Source organism: Capricornis sumatraensis, chromosome 8 (genome assembly GCF_032405125.1).
Source record: "Capricornis sumatraensis isolate serow.1 chromosome 8, serow.2, whole genome shotgun sequence".
Classification (NCBI taxonomy): Eukaryota; Metazoa; Chordata; class Mammalia; order Artiodactyla; family Bovidae; genus Capricornis; species Capricornis sumatraensis.
In genome coordinates, this window is record NC_091076.1 from 24,393,165 (window position 1) to 24,410,397 (window position 17,233).

At 36.2% G+C, this 17,233-nt stretch overlaps 1 protein-coding gene across 2 annotated transcripts in view; it reads left to right on the forward strand.

Annotated features, from left to right (window-relative positions):
- Nucleotides 1–17,233, forward strand: part of LOC138082870 (L-lactate dehydrogenase C chain) — a 38,286-nt gene that overhangs the window by 19,061 nt on the left and 1,992 nt on the right. For both annotated transcript variants that reach the window (XM_068976292.1, XM_068976293.1), the window contains 3 exons: nucleotides 1,981–2,154; nucleotides 3,452–3,569; nucleotides 12,492–12,615. In XM_068976292.1, the coding sequence (XP_068832393.1) occupies nucleotides 1,981–2,154; nucleotides 3,452–3,569; nucleotides 12,492–12,615 (416 nt within the window). The remainder of the gene's footprint in view (nucleotides 1–1,980; nucleotides 2,155–3,451; nucleotides 3,570–12,491; nucleotides 12,616–17,233) is intronic.

The following is a 17,233-nucleotide window of genomic DNA, read 5'->3' on the forward strand; positions in this document are numbered from 1 at the left end:
GGCAGAGTAATGTCTCTGCTTTTGAATATGCTATCTAGGTTGGTCATAACTTTTCTTCCAAGGAGTAAGCGTCTTTTAATTTCATGGCTGCAGTCACCGTCTGCAGTGATTTTGGAGCCCAAAAAAATAAAGTCTGACACTGTTTCCACTGTTTCCCCATCTATTTACCATGAAGAGATGGGACCGGATGCCATGATCTTCGTTTTCTGAATGTTGAGCTTTAAGCCAACTTTTTCACTCTCCTCTTTCACTTTCATCAAGCAGCTTTTTAGTTCCTCTTCACTTTCTACCATAAGGGTGGTGTCATCTGCATATCTGAGGTTCTTGATATTTCTCCCAGCAATCTTGATTCCAGCTTGTGCTTCTTCCAGTCCATCGTTTCTCATTATGTACTCTGCATATAAGTTAATAAGCAGGGTGACAATATACAGCCTTGACGTACTCCTTTTCCTATTTGGAAACAGTCTGTTGTTCCATGTCCAGTTCTAACTGCTGCTTCCTGACCTGCATACAGATTTCTCAAGAGGCAGGTCAGGTGGTCTGGTACTCCCATCTCTTGAAGAATTTTCCACAGTTTACTGTGATCCACACAGTCAAAGGCTTTGGCGTAGTCAATAAAGCAGAAATAAGTGTTTTTCTGGAACTCTTTTGCTTTTTTGATGATCCAGCAGATATTGGCAATTTGATCTCTGGTTCCTCTGCCTTTTCTAAAACCAGCTTGAACATCAGGGAGTTCACGGTTCATGTATTGCTGAAGCCTGGCTTGGAGAATTTTGAGCATTACTTTACTAGCATGTGAGATGAGTGCAATTGGGCGGTAGTTTGAGCATTCTTTGGCATTGCCTTTCTTTGGAATTGGAATGAAAACTGACGTTTTCCAGTCCTGTGGCCACTGCTGAGTTTTCCAAATTTGCTGGCATATTGAGTGCAGCACTTTCACAGCATCATCTTTTAGGATTTGAAACAGCTCAACTGGAATTCCATCACCTCCACTAGCTTTGTTCGTAGCGATTCTTTCCAAGGCCCACTTGACTTCACATTCCAGGATGTCTGGCTCTAGATGAGTGATCACACCATCATGATTATCTGGGTCTTGAAGATCTTTTTTGTACAGTTCTTCTGTGTATTCTTGCCACCTCTTCTTAATATCTTCTGCTTCTGTTAGGTCCATACCATTTCTGTCCTTTATCAAGCCCATCTTTGCATGAAGTGTTCCCTTGGTATCTCTAATTTTCTTGAAGAGATCTCTAGTCTTTCCCATTCTGTTGTTTTCCTCTATTTCTTTGCATTGATCACTGAAGAAGGCTTTCTTATCTCTTCTTGCTATTCTCTGGAACTCTGCATTCAGATGCTTATATCTTTCCTTTTCTCCTTTGCTTTTTGCCTCTCTTCTTTTCACAGCTATTTGTAAGGCCTCCCCAGACAGCCATTTTGCTTTTTTGCATTTCTTTTCCATGGGGATGGTCTTGATCCCTGTCTCCTGTACAATGTCACAAACCTCATTCCATAGTTCATCAGGCACTCTATCTATCACATCTGGGCCCTTAAATCTATCTCTCAACAGAGCTAAAGTTTACAATCTTCTCATGTTTTTCCTGAGCATGCATGTGGCTTTATTCTAGGTAGGAGACTCTGATAGTTTACATGAGGCCGTGGTGATGGAGAGGAAAAGTCTAAGTGATCTTAAAGAGGAAAAATCTAGGTGATCTTAAAGAGGTATAATTCACCAATCATTAAATATACAGAGGCACATATTTTATTTTAAAAAAGAATCTTTCATTTTAAAATTCTGATGGTGAATCATTTAATCTTTTAAAACCCATCTGAGAGATTATCTTTTTTTCTTTGTTGACTTGATTCATTTTGAACCCTAATGAATCTATATTTGACCCCAAGTCAGTTGATCTGTCTATTCAGAAAATCAAATTGTAAGAAGAAGTTACTATGAATCTTTCTCTAACAAGAAATTTTTCTTCCTAGTGGATATTTTGACATACGTTGTCTGGAAGTTAAGTGGTTTACCTGCAACTCGTGTAATTGGAAGTGGTTGTAATCTAGACTCTGCCCGTTTCCGTTACCTAATTGGACAGAAGTTAGGTGTCCATCCCTCCAGCTGCCATGGTTGGATTATTGGTGAACATGGTGATTCTAGTGGTAAGTGTAAACTCATTACCATTATATAATCACACTTCTTATCTTTAATAATGCTTATTTTCCTTAAAGTGTTGGCATTTTACTGTTGTTTTCCTTAACTTTCAGTCTTTTGTGTCATTGATTTAGCTACCTCACACAAAATAGTGCATAGAGAATATAGCTATTTTAAAATTCAATGAGTGTGTTTTTTTTTTTGTTTTTTGTTTTGGTCTGGAGCACTTTCATTGTGGTTTTAAGGACAGAATTATTAAGATATAATACACATCCCATAAATTTTACCCATTTAAAGTGTGTAATTCACTGGACTTTTATTCACAAAGTTGTGCAACCATCACCACAGTCTAATAGTAGAAAATTTGCATCATCCCCAAGAACTCCCATTCCTGCACTGGTGCCCTAACCACAGGCAACCATTAATCTACTTCGTGACTCTTGAGATTTGTTTTTCCCTGACTTTTCACAGAAATAAAATTTTTTAATGTGTGATTTAAACTATTACTTAGGTCATATGTCTTGGCTCTTTTCCTAACTTAAACATTTAATCTCTGCTACACAATTAGAACTTCATGCTTATGATGCTCTCTAATTCTGTGATGTGCATCAGTCTTCTTTCCATAATGCCAATAGATCCATTGAGAATAGGCACCATTTATTCCTTTATTCGATCACATTTGTTCAAAACATTTAATAAGTACTTCTCTTTTCTTCATACTTCAGTGGTCATAGTATAATAAGTATTTTTATTTGATTCAAACAAATTTTTTTGACCAGTGCCTTAATTTGACCCTGTTGGCTGGTGTTATTGTCTTAGCTTAAAAGACAATAATCATTAAAAATAATTTTCCCAGATATGTTTTAATTTCTCCCATTTAATATTCCATGATTTTATTTTAAAAAACTCTGTATGGTTTAATAGTGTGATATTAATTTATTGCTCTTTGCCCTCTTATTTTGTTATTTCTTATAGATTATTTTCTTCGTGGATTCTGTATTTGTATCTTGCTTTAACATGCCTCCTTACCACAAATTACCAATAAATTCTACTGCATATTTTATATTTTATGATACTTTATAATTTTACTTTTTACATTTCTCACTTTTGTCTATTTGAAACTTATTTTTATATATGGTGTAAGGTAGTAACCTAACTTTATTCTTAAAAACCACACTAAACTTACCATATATGTATAAATTAATAAAATATGATAACGCCAACACCTAGGTAAAAAAAATCCACTGCACTTAAACAACTGAAGTATTGGGCAGAAGGGTTCATTATGAGATATATTTCTTCTAGTGCCTTTATGGAGTGGAGTAAATGTTGCTGGTGTTGCTCTGAAGAGTCTAGACCCTAAGTTAGGAACTGATTCAGACAAGGACTCCTGGAAAAATATCCATAAGGAAGTTGTTGGAAGGTAACATTAGTTATTCACTTTCTTAGTACCTTAATAGTCAGTTGTAACAACATATTTTACAGAGAAAAAGTATAAAAGTTGATTTTTGCTTTTTGTGAGGTAAATAACATTCTGAAAATTCCCAAAGTTGGACTCACATAATGCATAGCTTTTGTGGGGGGAACATTTTTCAAACAGAAAAGAAGATAGTAAGGACTTTGTTTCTATGATTTTGACTAAGTATATCATACAGGTGGAATCATTCAGTATTTGTCTCTTTGTGACTAGTTTATTTTGCTTAGCATAATGTCCTTAAGGTTCATCCATATTATAGTATATGTCCGAGTTTCCTTACATTTTAAGACTGAATAATATTCTGTTGTATGTAAACATACCACATATTGCTTATTCATTCATCTCTAGATGGATTCTTGGTTTGCTTCCATGCTTTAGCTACTGTGAATAATGCTGCTATGAATATGCGTGTACAGATCTCTTTGAGACTCTGTTTTCAGTTCTTTGGGGTATATACCCATAAGTGAAATTGCTGCTGTTGTTCAGTCGCCCAGTCGTGTCCGACTCTTTGCAACCCCATGAACTGCAGCACACCAGGCCTCCCTGTCCCTCACCATTTCCTGGAGTTTGCCCAAGTTCATGTCCATTGCATCGGGGATACCATCCAGCTGTCTCATCCTCTGATGCCCTCTTGTCCCTCTGCCCTTTGTTTTGAGGAAGCACACCATACTGTTTTCCACAGTGGCTATACCATTTCACGTTCCCACCAATACTGTAGAGAAGTTCCAATTTCTCCACATCCTCACCAACACTTGTTATTTTCTCTTTGACAGTGGCCATCCTAATGGATGTGAGGTGATATCTTATTGTAGTTTTGATTTGCATTTCCTTAATTAGTGATGCTGAACATTTTGTCCTGTGCTATTAGGCCATCTGTATATCTTATTTGGAGAAATGTCTGTTCAAGTCTTTTGCCCAGATTTGAATTGGAATTTTTGTTGGTGGTTGAGTTTTAAGAGTCCTTACTATATTCTGTATATTAATCTCTCATCAGATAATTTACAAATATTTTCTTCCATTCCATGTGGAATTCCATTCCACATTTTCATAGTGTCTTTTGATGTACAAAACTTAGACATTTTCATAAAGTCCTTTTGTCTGTTTTTCATTTTGTTGCCTTTTGTGTTCTATTCCAAGAAATTATTGCCAGGTGCAATGTTGTGAAGTTTTGCCCTGTGTTTTCATGTAAGAGTATCATAGTTTTAGGTCTTACATTCAGATCTTTAATTCATCTTGAATTCGTTTTTGTAAATGGTTTTAGGAAAGGGTCCAATTTTAATCTTTTGAATGTGGATATCCAGTTTCCCCAGAATCGTTGGTTGAAATGACTGCCCTTTTCCCATTTAGTGATGTTGGCACAATTTTTGAAAATCAGTTGAACAGATTTTCAGATATGGAGGTTTACTTCTGAGCTTTCTATTCTATCTCACTGGTCTATATGTTTATCTTGATGCCAGTACCATGCAATTTTGATTACTGTACCTTTATAGTTAGTAAATTTTGAGGTCAGAAAGTATGAGTCCTTCAGCTTTCAAGACTGTTTTAGCTATTCTGAATCGCTTGAGATTCCATATGAATTTTAGGGTGAGTTTTTCAACTTCTGCAAAATCTATCCTTGGGAATTTTATGGAAATTTCATTAAATCTGTAGATGGTCTAGGGTAGTATTAGCATCTTAATAATATTAAGTCTCCAATTCATAAACATAGGTTGTGTTTCTGTTTATTTATGTCTTCTTTAATTTCTTTCATCAGTGTTTTGTGGTTTTCATTGTGCAAGTCTTTTACCTGCTTGGTTAATTCTGAAGTACTTTTTTTTTTTTTTGGTGCTATTGTAAATGGGATTGTTTTACTAATTTCCTTTTCAGATTGTTCATTGTCATTAAGTAGGAATGCAGTATTTTAATGCTAACTTTCTACCTGCTACTTTCCTGAATTCATTAATTAAACATTTTGTTGTTGTTGTGTGTATGGAGTCTTCATGGTTTTCTGCATATAAGATCATATCATCTATAAGTAGAGATACTTTTATTGCTTCCTTTCCAATTTGGATGCCTTTTATTTGTCTTTCTTGTCTAATTGCTCTGGATAGAACTTTCAATGTTGTGATGAATGGAACTGGCAAAAGTGAGCATCTTTGCCTTATTCTTGATCTTAAAGGAAAAGCTTTTAGTTTGTAACCATTGGGTATGACCTTCACTATGGGCTTTTCATGTATGGCTTTTATTATGTTGAGGTAATTTTTTTCTACTCCTAGCTTCTAAGGCGTTTTTATCATGAAAAAGTGTTATAAATTTTATCAAATTTCTCTGGGTCAATTGTAATGACAATGTGGTTTTCCTCTTTTATTCTCTTACTGTGATACATTACATTGGTGGATTTTGGTATGTTGAACTATCTTTGCTTTCTGGGACTGAATCATGGTGTATAATCCATTAAATACTGTTGAATTCAGTTTGCTAGTATTTTGTTTAGGAATTTTGCCTCAATGTTTGTAAGGGATAATGGTCCGTAGTTTTTTCTTTTCTCTCTTCCTTCCCCTCCCCTTTTTAAATTATTTTAATTAAAAAAAAATAGTGACTTTGTCTTTCTTTGGTATCTGTGTAATGGTTAGAATTAATAATAATATCTTCACTTTCATTTCTGATTTTAGTAATTTGAGTCTTCTCTCTTTCTTCTTAATTCATCTAGCTAAAAGTTGTCAATTTTGTTGACCTTTTCAAAAAACTGTTGATTTTTTCCTATTGTTTTTCCATTCTCTATTTTGTTATTTCCACTCTAATCTGTATTATTTACTTCCATCTGCTAGATTTGGATTTAATGGTTCTTCTTTTCCTAGTTCCTTAAGTTGAATGTTAGATTGTTGATTTGACATCTTTCTTGCTTTTTAATGTAAACATATATAGCTGGCTGGCTATAAGTTTCCCTTTAATACTGCTTTCTTTGTCTAATAAGTTTTATGTTTTCATTTCTATTTATCTCCTAAGTATTTCCTAATTTCTATTGTGATTTCTTTTTTATCCATTGGGTTGTTATAAAGTGTGCTTTTTAATTTCCGCAGATTTGTGAATTGTTCAGTTTTACTTGTATTATTGATTTCTAAATTCCCCTTGTTATGTCCGAGAATATGATGTATTCTCTGTATGATGCCTGTCTTATTAAATCTGTTGAGACTAGCGATTTCCCTAGTGGTCCAGTGCCTAAGACTCCATGCTCCCAGTGCAGGGCGCTCAGGTTTGGTCCCTGGTTAGGGAACTAGATCTCACATGCGGCAACTGAGTTCACATGCTGTAACTAAAGGGTCCTGCATGCCACAATGAAGACTGAAGATCCGCATACCACAACTAAGACCCAGTACAGCCAAATAAATAAATATTTTTAAAACTGAAAAGAACTTAATCTATTGAGACTTAATTTGTGGCATAACATTTAGTCTACTCTAGAAAATATCCCATGTATACGTGAGGAGAACATAGACACTGCTGTTGAGTAAAGTGTTCTGCTAGATCTGGTTGGTCTATTGTGTTGAATTCTCAGTTTCTTTCCTTACTTTCTGATTGAGAGTAGGGTATTGAAGTCTTCAGTTATTATTGTAGAACTGTCTACCTTTTCCTTTAATATTTCCAGTATTTGCTTCATGTATTTTGATGGCCTGCTATTAGATGCATACATGTTTATATAATTATTGTTTTATTTTCTTGAACCTCTGGTTAGTATATAATGTCATTTGTCTATTGTAAACTCTTTGATTTAAAGTCTGTTTTGTCTGACATTAGTATAGCCACCCCTGCTCTCTTTTGGTTACTATTTGTATAAAATATCTTTTAATCTATTTGTGTCTTTGGCTTTACTTACTTTTAAGTAAGTTTCATGTGATAGCTTATACTTGGTTCATGTGTTTTTATCCATTCTGTCAATCTCTTTTGCTTGGAGAGTTTAATTTATTTACATTTAAAGTAGTTACTGATAAGGAGTGGCTTCTTCATTGTGCTCTTTGTTTTCTATATGCTCTAGAGCTTTTTGTTCCTCATTTCTTATATTACTGTTTCATGTTTATTTTTCATAGTGGAATATTTAAATTTCTTTCTTATTTTCTTTTGTATATATCCTACAGCTATTTAGGACTTCCCTGGTGGCTCAGACAGTAAAGCGTCTGTCTACAATGCAGGAGACCCGGGTTCGATCCCTGGGTCAGGAAGATCCCCTGGAGAAGGAAATGGCAATCCACTCCAGTACTATTGCCTGGAAAATCCCAAGAACAGAGGAGCCTGGTGGACTACAGTCCATGGGATCGCAAAGAGTCAGACACAACTGAGCGACTTCACTTACAGCTATTTATTATAGCTGTTTTTATTCTGGTTGCCATGGGGGATTATCTTTAGCACCCTAAAGTTATAATACTTTCAATTGAATTTCTACCAGCTTAACTTTAGTAATGTACAAAACCTCTGCTTCTTCATAGTTCTATCCTCACCCCTTTTGATTGTTGATGTCATAAAATTGCATCTTTATGCAGTTTGCCCAAAAATATAAATTAATAATTCTTTTAAATGCAGTTGTTTCTTAAATTTTAAAATGAGAGTTACATACCAAAGTCACCGTGATACTACCTTTTTGACCAATTGTTCTTTTAAATGTATTAGTCTCTAAAATTATGCAGAAAACAAAAAGTGAAAGTAGAAACTATTGTTACCATATTACTAGCTTTTATAAATATCCATGCATTTACCTTTATTGAGATCTTTATTTTTTCACATGGCTTAAAATTACTGTTTATTTCACCCTGCAGGACTGCCTTGACTAATTCTTGCAGGGCAAGTTTAGTGGCGATGAACTCCCTTAGCTTTTGTTTCTTTCACAATGTCTTAATTTTTCCCTCACTTTTAAAAAATAGTTTTGCCAGATATAAGATTCTTGGTTGACATTTGTTTTCTTTTTTATCAGTTTAAATATATCTGCCCACTATTTTCTGGCTTCCAAAGTTTCTGGTGATGATCTTATTTTTAACTTCTTCAATCTTTTTTCTTTCTGTTTCTAAGGCTCAGTTATTTGCATTGGCCTATCTTTTAAGTTTAATGATTCTGTCTTCTGCCTGCTCAAATCTGTTGTTTAATCCATCTAGTGATTTTTCTTTTTCATTTCACTTATTGTTTTTTTCAGCTTCAGGATTTGGGGTCTGGGGTTTATTTTTAGGTTTTATGTTTCTTTATTGGTATTTCCATGTTGTTCACTCATCATTTTCTTGACTTTCACTATAGCTTCCTTTAGATTTTTGAGCATCTTTAAGACAGTTGTTTTAAAGTTTTTGTCCAGTATATCTGCCATCAGTTTTTTTCCTCCAGGGACAGTTTCTGTTGATTCATTTTTTCCTTTGAATGAGCTGTACTTTCTTGTATTCTTGTATACCTTGTGATTTTTTGTTGTTGTTGAAAACCAGATGTTTTAATCTAATAATGTGGCAACTTTAGAAATCAGAATCTATCCAGTCCCCAGGGTTTGCTGAGTTTTTGTTCATGTTGGTATTGCTTTTGTGTTTTGATTGTTGAAAGCTCTTTCTGTGCCAAGACCAGCCTGAGTTGTAATCTTATGGTCTTTGATGTTGTTTCTAAACCTGTGCACATAGGTGGTTACTTTCTAATTTCCTCAAAATATGCAGTTGCTTTTGTATATTCTGGTCTTCAGTGTCTGGCTCCCAAGAGGAAAAAAGAAATATTAAGGGAAGAGGAAAAGGGTACTTGGTCTTTACATTCCCTAGAGGCCACCTTAATAAAAAGGGGAGAAGCTTGCAATAGTTGTGGGGAGATGAAACAATAATGGCTTTGCCCTCTTTGTCTCCACCTCTGTTATCAGAAGCAGTAATCATTCATTAGAAAACAGATCTCTGATATTTGAAGAAAAGAGTCCTTTTCACAGGCTGTGCACAAGCTGCTTTGGGTACATGTGAACAGCTGCTACTGTGCTAAGAGCTTAAATTAACCACAGTTTAATATACAAGCCTTCCCTTGGAAGTTTTGAGCTTTCAGAAAACTCCAGAGTTTCCCCAAAAGTTATATCAAACAGAGTCTGGCATTGCATTTATTGTCTAGGTGGAGAGAGAGATTCCTGGTGCTTCCTACTGTCCATCTTCCTAGAACCCTCCAGTACTTGAAGGTTAAAGTTGCTCAGTCATGTCCAACTCGTTATGACCCCATGGACTATAGCCCTCCAGGCTCCTCTGTCCATGGAATTCTCCAGGCAAGAATACTGGAGTGGGTAGCCATTCCCTTCTCCAGGGGATCTTCCCAACCCAGGGATCAAACCCAGGTCTCTCACACCACAGGCAGATTCTTTACTGTCTGAGCCACCTAGGTTTTTAAACCTAGACAACTGTTTTGTGAAAAAGCATACTCAAAGTCATCTTTCCAAATATGCCTAGCTTTTTGGAAAAAATTCAAACCTACAGTTAACCCTTTACCTTGATATCTCATCATGACCTGGGTGGTTATCTTTGTGTTATATATTGCTCATAATTCTTATGACAAACATGTCCTAATATTTTATACATAGAAAAAAACAAGCTTTGTATACCTATAATCACCAGAATATATAAAATTAAATAGGTAACCAAAATCCCTCACCAGATGTTTTGATAATTCTTAATTAATTATACTATCTTAGTTTTCCTTTTATTTACCATCATTTGTACCTTATTAAAGTTATTTGATAGCTGTATTTAATTATGTGTTCAGTTTCTCTGAACCAAACATTTCCTCTTCTGGTCAAACTATTCCCACATCAATTGGAAATTTCAGGTTAATATCCAAAAATATCTTTTCTTTGATGGTTGTTAGTGGTATATTTCATTTTCTTAAATCTTCTTAAGAGGACCTACAAACGTTTGTTATGCCATATAGCTTTGGATAAGAGATTAAATTAATGCCTACCAAATGAAACATGTTAATATTAAAGAATCACTTCATATCATTCTCAAAAAAAATGTCCCTTTCCCCCATCTACTATATATTTCCCATTATAGGGGCTATTGGGAGCTGTTTCCCAGTAAATGCAGGAATCTATCTGATCTGGCAGGACAACTCTAACCTAGACACTAAGGAACGTGTTTTAGCCAAGACTGCTTTCCAGACGTCATGGAGTAACGCATCTTTATAGGGATGTCACATTGTTGGACTTTTGTCTGCCCAGTCCCTGATAATTGTACTACAGGGACTGTTAGTTTCTTTTTCATTTGAAACACTGTTGCTATACGGGAATAGTGATTAAGATCACATTTTCCACTGAAGTCCTGTGTGATTTGAATACCAAAAACTGCAACACATTACAGATGAGTACTAATTCCAGTTAGTCCTTAACAATGAAGTGTCCAAAATTAAAATATTTGCCCCTTTTTCATTTAGCAGAGGGTCTATAGTTATAAAGACTCCTCAGGATACTGCTAGTACTTTCCTTAAAACAACTCAACTCTTATATTATTCAACTCTAATTTTTCAGCGCCTAACTAACAATTGCAGGGGAGTGACAACATGATTCAATAGGATGTCGTTCCAGTTTCTGAATGGAGCATTTACTTTACAATATGGGTCAGTTTTTGTCTTAAAATACCTGCCTTAAAACTGCTTTTTCTTGATTCTCCCTTTTATATCAGAAGTTTTAATTTCATTAGATTGGTTAACAACAACTAAAGGATTATGTTCTTAGCCATTTTCTTCTCAACCCTCTTCTCCAGATTCTACTATTAAGATTTGTTCTGTTACCTAACGCATAGCTTTATTCAGCTCTAAAGACCACCAGTCAGTCAGTCACTAGGCTAAACTTCTTTCCTTTTTTTAAATTAATAACCGCACAGAGTCTTAGTTATATTGAGAGTCTGAAAGTTAATCTTAATTTTGATACCAATCTTCATGGCCTCTAATAGTGCCCTGGTTTTGGATTGATAGTCAAATCACAGGACACCACAATAAGTATAGTCCAAGTTGAGCTGATCCATTTGCTACTGAGCGTGTTGTATGCAGCCCTGGAGCCTTGAAGCTGTGCCTAGGTGGTTGCGAGAACCCCTGATACAAATAGTGATGCTGTACATTCTGTGTTTCTTGTCCTGGATCCTTTTCTCAAAAATATATAAAATCTGAGCTAAGTTAAAACCTCTTTGTCCTTTAAGTTTTACTGTCAGTCCAAACTCACATTGCTATTGGTGGTAATGCAAAAATAAAATACATATTTATTACAGAAAATAAGAAAATGCATAAGCATAAAGAAGAGGTCGCCTGTAAGCCTGTTACTCAAAAATAATCATGTAATAATTTGGTGGATTGATATAATTCTAAAGTTCCTATAAAAGTACATTATGTTTTTTACAAGCCTGAGATAAGAAATTACATAATATTTAGGGTTATGCTATTTTCCTTTGAAAAAATATCAAAACATTTCCCCATGCTTTAATACATTATTAATAATATATCCTTAGGGAAAAGATATAACTTATCTTATAATTATATAAAGTTACATTGACACCTTAAAAATTTTATGTGGTCAGCAAGATATATATGCTTTCAATGTGATCAGATTCTATGTTTGGATATTTAAGCAAAAATACAAAAATTTGAAGCTAAGTTTCATTTCGAGTGGCACAAATGACCTAGTACTGTGCCTTTATGGTAAACAAAGGGTAAATTACTACTTACAGTGAATAATGAAGTTTACAAGAATAATATAGAAATTTTTATTGCCTATTCAGAGATAATTTCAAGATGAGATCTCTAAGAAAATTTTAAGAGTGTTGAAAATGTAGGTTGCTTTAGAATAGATGCTTGAAAAATATGTTCTCTCTGAATCAATTCTCATGAATTTGATTTTCTTACTTTCCACAACTGTAGTGCCTATGAGATTATCAAGCTGAAGGGGTATACCTCTTGGGGTATTGGACTGTCTGTGACAGATCTGGTAAAATCAATTTTGAAAAATCTTAGGAGAGTGCATCCAGTATCCACTATGGTGAAGGTAGGCTTAAATAGAATCTTCACTTATCATTCTTTTAATAATGCTGAGTCCTTACTATGTGCTAGGCATTACACAAAATGTTGAGAATATGTTGGTGAACAAAACAGTCAGAGACTCTGACCTTATAGAGTTTAATGAAAGATAGCAACTTAATAAAACAGTTACAAAAGCCAATAATAACACATTTTGTTAAGTGCCATGATGACAAACGATGAAGTTCTTAGAGTATACAAGAAAAGACTTTAACTGCTCTGGGGAGGGGCCATTCTTGGTACAGGCAGGCAGGATTTTCTAAGGAAGTAAAATGTGACCTAATCTGAATAATGAGTAGGAGTTAATTTGGAAGGCTGGACTAATATTCCAAGCAGAGGGAGGAACACATGTGAAGGGGACCTGAGGTAGATAGAAAAAGAGGGCACTTGAGAATCTGGAAGGAAAAAAAGGTCTGTTATTGAAATGCACAGAGCAAAGGGAACATAGGGAGGTGTATGATAAGGCTGGGGGAAGTAGGCAGGTTGGGCCGCTGAAAGTCTTACAAGTCTTACAAAGGTGTTTGGGTTCTTACCATAAGAGCTATGGAAATCTACCGAAGAACTTAAGAAAAGAACTGGTTTCACAGTCTTTGCTTTTGTTGTTAAAAAGATTCCTGAGGTTGTGATGGACAGAACAAATTTGAAGGGGACAAGAGTATAGGTAGACAAACTTGGGAAGAGGCTGTGTATTACAGAAAAAAGTAGTAGTAGAGATGAAGAGATGGGGACAAATTTGAGATACATTGTATTTTAGAGGTAAAATCCATAGGTCTTGGCAATGGAGTGAGGTGAAAAATGAGGGAGACAAAGGTCATTCTTAGGTTTCTGTTTTGCACAGTTAAATGGTAGTATAATCCACTGAGGGAAGGCATATTCAAAGAGAATCAGATTTGAAGATCATGTTTGCAATTAGGGAGAAATTGAATTTGAGGTGCCTTTGTAATGTCTGAGAGAAAATAGGCAGTTGGGTACAAGCTTCTGGAATTCATAAAAGAGTTTTGGGCTGCAGTTATAAATGTGAGCATCATCACCACGAAAGCAGTAAGCCACAGAAGCCAACTCAAACTAGCTTAGGCGAAAGAGCATATGCTGATTCATGTAACTGAAATGCCAAGGAGGCCTGAACCACATGCTCAAATTGTATCATTCGAGCTATTTTTTCTCTCCACAATCTTTGCTCATCTTTTCGCTCTTGTTGGCATTAATATCCTGTGGACATTTTTCATGGAGCAACAAAGATTCTTCCCATCAGCTGCATGCTTAGAGCCGACAGTATCAGTTCCCTGCCTCTCCATTACCCATACTAGTTTCTTGATAATTGGCCTTTTGGGGATTACTTGTCCATTCCCATGATACTTGTCAGTGGGGGAGAGGAAGTTACTGAAAGGAAAGGAGAGGTTCTGTCAAAAAAAAAGAGAAAGAGATACTTGACAGGCAAAGACAATAGCTATCCCTTACACATGATAACTGAAATCATGAATTTCAATGAGCTTGCCTAAGGAGAGAGTATAAAGTGACAAGACAGATTGAGTCTTGAGGAATTTCAGTTTTGAAAGCTGAGGTTATAGTGTGAGTCCACGGAGGTGACTAAGTGGTGGCCGGAGCTAAAAGAGAAGCCAAGAGAACACAAAACCATGGTAACCAGGTGAGAGGAGGATGCCTTAAAGATGAAAGGATTGGCTTTCTATTTGTGACTGATGTGAAGTCATGTAAAATGAAGGCTTGAAAATGCCAGGAAGATAAAGCGACATATGTCATTGAGAGCCTTAGCAGGAGATGTTTAATAAAGTAATAAGAATGAAAAAGTCTGATTGGAGAACACCAGGGTCTTCTTAACTTTGGCAGTGTTGACTTTCGGACCAGGTAATTCTTCATTGTTGGGGATGACTTTTGTGTTGTGGGATGTTAGCAGCATCCCTGGCCTCTACTCATTAGATGCCAGTACATACCAATTTTGACAATCAAAAATGTCTCCAGACATTACCAAATGTCCCTTGGGAGGCAAAATCATTTCCACCTGACATAACCTCTTAAGTAGCCGGGGAAATTAAAGCCAGTGTGGAAGTCGCTCAGTCGTGTCCAACTCTTTGCGACCCTATGGACTGTAGCCCGCCAGGCTCCTCTGTCCATGAAATTCTCCAGGCAAGAATACTGGAGTGGGTAGCCTTTCCTTTCTTCAGGGGATCTTCCTGACCCAGGGATTGAACCCAGACCTCCTGCATTGCAGGCAGATTCTTTACCATCTGAGCTACTAGGGAAGCCCAAAAGCCAGTGTAAACAGCTCTTTTGAGGTAAGTGACTGTGAAAATAGAGCAGTAATTGGGGAGGAAAATCAGGGCAGGGCAAGTTTTTTTTCTTCTAAAAGATAAGATGTAAAGAAGATATTGGAGATAGAAATAATAAGCAGAGAGAGTGTTGGTTAATAAGCAGAGCATTCGGACTTCCCTGGTTGCACAGTGGTTAAGAATCTGCCTGCCAACACAGGGGACATGGGTTCGATCACTGCTCCGGGAAGATTCCACATGCTGCAGACCAGCTAAGCCTGAGCGCCGCAAGAACCGAGCCCATGCCCTAGAGCCCATGCTCAGCAATAAGAGAAGCCCATACATAGCAACAAAGACCCACCACATCTAACATAAATTAAAAATAAAAAATAAATAAGCAGAGCATTCGTGAGGATATTAGCCCTAGGAAGGAGGAGGGACAGATATCTGTTTTAATAGGGGGTAACAAAGAATCACTGCAGATAGTGATTGCAGCCATGAAATTAAAAGACGCTTACTCCTTGGAAGAAAAGTTATGACCAACCTAGATAGCATATGCAAAAGCAGAGATATTACTTTGCTGACTAAGGTCCGTCTAGTCAAGGCTATGGTTTTTCCTGTGGTCATGTATGGATGTGAGAGTTGGACTGTGAAGAAGGCTGAGTGCCGAAGAATTGATGCTTTTGAACTGTGGTGTTGGAGAAGGCTCTTGAGAGTCCCTTGGACTGCAAGGAGATCCAACCAGTCCATTCTGATGGAGATCAGCCCTGGGATTTCTTTGGAAGGAATGATGCTAAAGCTGAAACTCCAATACTTTGGCCACCTCATGCAAAGAGTTGACTCATTGGAAAAGACTTTGATGCTGGGAGGGATTGGGGGCAGGAGGAGAAGGGGACGACAGAGGCTGAGATGGCTGGATGGCATCATTGACTCGATGGACGTGAGTTTGAGTGAATTCCGGGAGATGGTGATGGACAGGGAGGCCTGGGGTGCTGCGATTCATGGGGTCGCAAAGAGTCGGACACGACTGAGCAACTGAACTGAACAAAGAAAACAGTGAATCATAGATTTGTAAGTTTGGCATTGGAAGCATCTGATGATGTCTATCTTTTTGGTGAAAGGAGACAAAATCATCTGCTGAAAGTCAAGGGAGATAGAGAAAAGTTGGATGTTTGAGAAGATTTGAAATCACTGTTTAGATAATAAGAAATAGAATTTAACAGAATCAAGGCAGAATTTCTATCAAGTGGACTCATTTGAAATTGATAAGCATTAATTTTAACATATTAACGACTTTGTTGTCTCATTTTCTCTAGGGATCTGTGTGTAGGAAGGGAGAAATAGCTGAATTCATTGGGGTTTGGGTTGTATTTCAGGAGTGTTAAAAGGAGGAGAGAGAGGAAGACAGAGATAGATATAGGTGATTTTGGTTTCTACACATGTTAAAAATATGTTTGACCTTCTACTAAAGGGTCACAGTCAAATTCAAGACCTTTGCCCTTAAATGTTATATACATACAAATGAATAAATTACAAAAGAAAATGATTAGTAAAGATTTAAGAAATATTTATAAAAGGTAAAAATTAAAATAGGCAAAGGGTCTTAGAATGGCAAAAGGGTTACACAATGGACCCGAGAAATAAATCTTAAGTTGGAGGAATCTCATAACAAAGTTCAGAGTGTGATACTTGGGGTGGGAAGAGAAGGTCTCATGAACTAAAGAAAGAAGACAAGAAGCTGTAAAGAAAGGAAATTGGTTGATTTATCCACATGGAGAATGACATCACCAAGGATAAGGGCAGAAACTGAGAGGGAAGATTATTAGGTGTTAGAGTCTTTTATGAATAACATGGAATACTCAATAGGTTTGGAGATGGTGATTAGAAAGAGAAGAGCTAAATAAGATGAGCCTCAAAAAATAGGGGGAATTTTTTTAAGAGAGCAAGGAATTAATAATTTGGACAAGACAGGAGTATACAGCGGATTCCACACACTGTTCCTCTTTTGAGGACGAGAGGGGCTCTGGGAGAATAAGCAATTACCTCCAGAGGGCTCCTGAAGAAGAGTTAGGTATCAAATGAAGGCTCCTCAAAAGAGATTGAGTAATATGGGAATTTCTTAGTCATTACTGAACAAATCAATAGATGAGTTATATTTTATAGGAAATACTTAAACATTTGACATTAAGAGCAGAATCATTTGTATGCTGTTATTCTTTTCTCCCAGTTCATTTTTATTCACATTTTCAGCAAATAAAGTTGGCAATAGAGTTTATTTAATATTACTATATTAACTTGATTTTTTAATTTTTTGGTCAATAA